This window comes from Convolutriloba macropyga, chromosome 11 (assembly GCF_964194025.1).
Source record: "Convolutriloba macropyga chromosome 11, txConMacr16.3, whole genome shotgun sequence".
Taxonomy (NCBI): domain Eukaryota; kingdom Metazoa; phylum Xenacoelomorpha; order Acoela; family Convolutidae; genus Convolutriloba; species Convolutriloba macropyga.
This window is the reverse complement of record NC_134478.1, coordinates 53,047,385-53,053,384: the sequence shown is the minus strand read 5'-3', so window position 1 is coordinate 53,053,384 and position 6,000 is coordinate 53,047,385. Positions and strand designations below refer to the sequence as shown.

The window sequence follows — 6,000 nt, the reverse complement described above, 5'->3', positions numbered from 1 at the left end:
AAAAATAAAAGTTCAGGCTATCATAATGGTCTCATGCATTTTTTTAATTGGATTTTTTAAATTCATTCGTAAAGTTCGATTGAACAAATCATATTGAAATTAGACATTGATATTGGAATTTCGACCGAAATGTAAGCGTCATTTTTCGCTTTGTAATTAAATTCGCATACATTCTGTGTCCACATTGGCAATGTTAAGTTTGCCCAAGTTGCTAAGTAGTGTTATATGAATTTGTGGTCAATGATGAAACTATATCTGTGATCAAGAGAAACAAACTCATCCTACTTTCTATTTGCTCTTTAAATGTCACCTTAGCTCAAATTATAATTTCAATTTCACTGCAATTCAAACTGCGCATTTTGGGCAAAATGTATTTGAAGATTATAAATCTACTACTTACAGTTTATGTGTGTTACATATCAAAAGGGACAGCTATTGAGGTGTTCAGACAACCCAACGTCATTTTGTGTCCTGACCAGGCAAACTTTTCTTTTAATCTTTTCCTTGTTTTGTTCCTAATATTCGATTTTTATAACCCAGGTTGCGGCGCCATCTGGAAGTGACCTCTGATCAGACCAAGTCCAACGCACACGGTGTGTTTCCAGACCAGAATTACAGGGTCTGGATTTGGTTCGAGAGCACAATAGTATGATCAGAGGTCACTTTGGTCTGGGGATGGTATGATCAGAGGCGGATTCAAGCGCACATTAGTCTGATCAGGGAAGATTTTCAGCGGAATCGGGTCTCATTGGAGAGATGTTAGCTCTTCCAAGAGGCAACAAAAAGCATCATTATGATCACAGACTCATCTAGAGTCTAATGGTTTGCGTCCAGCTGATAGAAAATGCCGGTCCCCTTAAAAAGAAATTTTGTTTAAGGGTAGAGAACGACGTTTTATATGGAAAGCAGTCTTAATTCATCCATTGAGTTAATCGAAATATGCACTAATGGTATACTAAATAAATTTTTTCTCAGCAGTTGGGATTTCTTTTCTTCAGCAATACTTTTAGAATGTCCTTTTCTTTAGATGAATTTAATAACGCAAACATCAATTTTTATGAAATAAATATATTATAACAAAATTAAAGAAATTCGTTCATAGTGAAAACCATTCAATGACCAGACTATTTTGAGCGCAAATGAGTCTGATCAAAGGTGATTTCGAGCGCTTACTAGTCTGATCAGGAGTGACTTTTGAGCGCACAGTAGTCTGATCAGAAGTGATTTTGAGCGCACAATAGTCTGGACGATGGTCTAGGTTCGGTCTGGGCCATGGTCGCACAATCGTCTGGACAATGGTCTAATTTCGGTCTGATCAGAGGTCATTTCCGTCTGGAAAAGTCTGATCAGAGATAATTTCGAGCGCACACGGTGTTTTGAGCGCACTTTAGTCTGATCAGAGAATTCTTTGGTCTGGGATCGTCTGGTCAGAGGTTACTTTCGTCTGGCACGGTCTGGTCAGAGGTCAGTTCCGGATAGCACCTCAACCTCGGAAGCTTAATAAAGTTTCATGAGTTTTTGGTCTAAAGATTGTGATACAAAGGGAAGTCATGTGAAAATTATTTTTGTGTTAGAATTTACGACGCTTATCTTGTGTATGATTTTTTTTTATAATTGCCTATTGATTATTGCGTTTCTTCAATTATATATCTTACTTATTTTTCTGCTTTATTCAATTTTCTTTCAATCGAGTTTTTACAGGTTGGTTGCTTTTAGACATTTTGAGAGAGGAAATAATTCCTTAAACACACATCTTCCTCGATCTCTTATGAATTAAGATAATACTATTTTGAAGTATGTTTTTTTAATCTTTTATTTTCTAATAGGTGGTCTTATTTCTCCTTATCCTGTCATTTTAAATAAATTCTGGTCATTCTATTCAATGATTTCATCAGTAAGTCATGCCAACGCTTAAACTTAAGGAAAAAATGAGCATCGATTGACGAAACGGTTAAAAACTTCACTGGTATATTTCCTGAAGAAAAAAAGTATTAGCAAATGTGTACTCCCACGAAAGTGACAAATAATATTTTTTGAATTTTTCAGTTTCAAGCAATTATAGGTTTTAAAAGGTCTGTATTTGTATGCGTGTACGTAGAGGTTTAGTGTTTTGTCGAGAATCTGAGAGGAGCGCAATTGTCTTTTTCTGAACCACTCGAAGTTAAGCAATTGAAAGCGACTTGATTTATCTGTTTTTAAACGACGACGATGTTCCAAAATGTTCGAACCAGCGAGACCTCTTGGGGGCCCTTCTTTAAACAAATGAAAAACATTGCAAAACGAAATTCCAGAAGCATTATATTCAAAATGAGTTGCAAGATCAGCTTATAGAATTGACGCATATTTTTTTCTAGAGAACGTTCAGCTGATATTTTCTTGCAATAGCCATTTATCGTGTGACTTGTTTTGCGTGCATTTTGTACCTCCTGTTGTCAATGTGCTTAATAGAATCTTTGTCAATTTTCATTTTTTGGAAGCGCCAATAAATTTTCAATTCTTCCAAATCTTTTGAAAATGAGAAAGCGGTTCCAAACTATAAACTAATTTCAGTTTTATCCAATTTTTTCGATCCGTTTCTAGAAAAGGTCAAAGTCCTTATGTAAAAATATTTCCGGAAACAAAATATTGAAAACTTTTTCCACTACCCTGCTTAGGAGAAAAAGTAAGTGTTCTGAATTAAAAATTATTCCGGCTTTCTTTCTGAAGATTTTGTCATTAATTGTAGCATCAATGAAAGTAAGATTTACAATCTTAAGATTTACAAGCTTCATTGAAATGAACTTTTTGCTATACTGAAGCGGGTACTGATGAAAATGTTACCTTAAGATTTTGTTTTGCTGACGGTTGGTTTGGGACCAGAGGTTCAAATCGAAATCTGAGGTAGGTCCGATTGGTTGATCGAATGATTGAAATGACTTATGACCCCCGCCCCCTCAGACCTCTGATTCGAAGACTATCTCACGATAGGGATCTTTTTCTGGGCTCAGTGTTGAAACCTGCCTCTCAAATCAGACTACCACGCTTTTTGTGGGGTCGCGTGGAAGGATTCGATCTTAGAGAGTAACAACTTTTAGTGTGATTTTTCGATAACTTAACTCAGTGAAAGAAAGTTTTTTCTTTTTGTTTCTTAGCGTGCAACTTATCAACTAATAGGTTCTTGTGTTGTCAAGATCTATCAAGTTTCACTGAGAATGTCGACCAATTATGTTTCGGCACCTGGTATTGTCTTTTATAACCCCACCTCTTGCAATTTAGGTTCTGTTATATAGCACGCTGCTATGCATAAAATGCACCTAGGTGGGACCTAGGTGCAACTAATCTTGGTAATATAGATTTGGGAAAGTTTATAATAATTTTTTTTCTGTTGTCGATCTAACTCAATAAAAAGAAAAGTTTTGCTGGTTAGAATTACTGTCAAAACACGAGCACCTGTTGTCCCATTCCACAATTCAAAGGCAGTTACGGATGTTGTGCACACCCCAATGCAGTGTGCTGTTCTGACTCCCCAATTGTACAGGCCTACTGTTGTCCTCAGGGTCACAAGTGTGTGGACAAAGCTCCATTCTGCCAAAAGGATAGCTCTGAGAAGCAGACAAGAAGGAAGAGAGAGATCGAGCAAGAGGGTAAGAATACCACACTTGATATTCTGGAGGTGAAATTCAATTTTAAATACATTTTAATTCATTTTTCTTCCTTTGTTATTTCACCTTCATCTTCTCCGAATTTTTATTTTCTGCCGCTGGTTCTATGGTTGAAAAGAGGAGAAATTCGTCCGCCTTTTTCTACTATTTTCATCGATTCTAACTCTTGTAACTCTTGTGATGACATGACTTTAGTTTTGAAGAAGGCAAAATCCTGCAAAAGAATGTAAAATCTTTCCTTACTAGCGTGCTGACTCAAAATTAAAAATGTAAATGGGGGTAGTTTTAGAGACGCCCCGTGACCTCTTACATAATTTTTTGGGCGACAAATTGTAGTCATAATAAGACCTCTCCACGATAGCCCATCCATGACCCAACCATGATCAGACTCAAGTTGCATGTTCGCATTTCAATATTTGCTCGTTATTACCTAATTTAGGACTAAACATGCATATTTCACAAAACTTGTTCTTTTAACTCATCGAACATTTCCGAAAACTTGGCACAAGCTTTCCCAGTGAATAGAATTGCGCTAATTCCGGTTGAGAAAACCTGGAAAGTTACCATTCCCGTTCCTAATCAATTCACCGAGCGAATTGATTAGGAACGCCTGGAACAATTTTATCCATTGTGATTTCTGACGGGATGTTTCCACTATGAAAACTCCACAGAAGACGCTGCTTAGGCTGATAAAAACGCTTTGCCATTCGGAAAAAATGTCTGCATCTGGCCTTTTAAAAAGATTCTGAATGTTTATCCAAGTCATTCTGCTTAAAAAACAGTGACCGCTACGGGGATGGTAAAACACAATGAATTCTTTTTTAAAAAATTGTTTTTTAGTCTAGTTTCTTTATTATTAATGCTAGGCCGTTTGTGAGCCATCAACTGGATTTTTGGGGATTCTTGCCTTTGTCTCAAGCTGCAAATTTATAAATTTCGAGTACATCGTTTGTCAAAAACGCGTAATTTGTATCCCTCTTCGTCGACTCTGATTTGTATCCCACTTCGTGGACTCTGATGAAAAGCTTATAAAATAATAAAAAGATTTTTTTGCAATTATTTTTAGAGATATTTTCTCCTGACTGTTAAAAAGCAACGACGCTATAATTTCTGTGGTTTCAAATTTTCCTGCGTCATTTTGAAGTTTTTCATCTTCAAACTTATATTTGACCCTTGTGAAAGTATTATAAGCAACTTTTCTCGGAGCAAGATAGAAATGGTGTTTTAACACTGCTAGTAGCTGTTTGTATTACGGTTCAAGGGATGATGCTTATCTTTAACTTTATCAAGGATGCTCGGTACTGTGCGTTCGCACATGAAGTTCTCACCCCACTCATCCACGTCTTCGGCATAAATGTCTACCAAATGAGGAATAGATAGAGAGCCCCAAAAGTATTTTTTTTAAATGTGTGAACAAAAAGATCGCCTCCAACGCAGATAGCTCAGCCTAGTAAAAATGCCATAAGACTGATGAGAGCAGTCATTTTTAAGAAAGCAAGTCAAGACGAACAACAAAATCAAACAAAAATAACAACAAACATCAATTACAAAAAAAATTTTGTTCAATTTTTAAAAAATTTTATTAGCAAGGTAAAAATAGCGTCAGCAGTAGTATCGTATATATACAGGAAGATCGGGGGGAGCACCTTTCGAGTTCCGTTCGGCAGAGGGGGATCCCTGATCCCCTAGGGGGGATCTTTTTTGTTAAGAAAGTGGTAATTGCGCTACATGTATTTGTCTGGCGGCTTATTGTTGGTATTGCGCTTTTGGAAAGCCATTCCAGTTTTAACTTGTCTTGCTTATTTGTGGCAAAACCTAGCAAATCAGATTTGAATTAAAGCTGAATTTTTACGTTTTAACATATAGAATAGAATTGTTATAGAAACTGTTATAGATAAGAGAATTAAACATGTACAAAAGCGTCCAATTGAATAGAAAATATCGCTTTCTTTTGTTAATTAAGAGTCTGATTCTATCGCTTCATAATCAATAAATGGGTTATACACTGGATGTTCTTCTTCTATCTCATTTTTGTCGGCAATTTCATCAGAATGAATATCAAACTCTCTGATTGCGGCGGTTCTTACAAAGCCGGGGTCAGGAATTTCAGCGTTGTCAGTATTCGCTTCGACTGTGGTTTCAATTTCCCTCTGGTTTTCAATTTCGTGCAACTCCACAGACGACCAGAAACTAAGCGATTCATTGTCGAAATTGTCGTCTCAGTCGAAGAAACGATCGTGGACAATATTTATGACCAAACGGCAGCGTGTCGATCCCATTGTCAAGAATGTATCGTTTATCGTCGAAAGCGTTGAGCGACACTTTATTAATGGTTACTGTATGGAGTTGGTGGCTGCTA

The 6,000-nt window shown here is 36.6% G+C and overlaps 1 protein-coding gene across 1 annotated transcript in view; it reads left to right on the top strand.

Moving 5' to 3' along the window:
* Window positions 1-252: 252 nt before the first annotated feature.
* The window catches only part of LOC142349349 (uncharacterized), a 33,583-nt gene continuing 27,835 nt past the window's right edge, over window positions 253-6,000 (top strand). Inside the window, exons 1-2 of the mRNA XM_075400832.1 lie at window positions 253-479; window positions 3,407-3,623. Coding sequence (XP_075256947.1) covers window positions 369-479; window positions 3,407-3,623 — 328 coding nt within the window. The 5' untranslated portion in view covers window positions 253-368. The remainder of the gene's footprint in view (window positions 480-3,406; window positions 3,624-6,000) is intronic.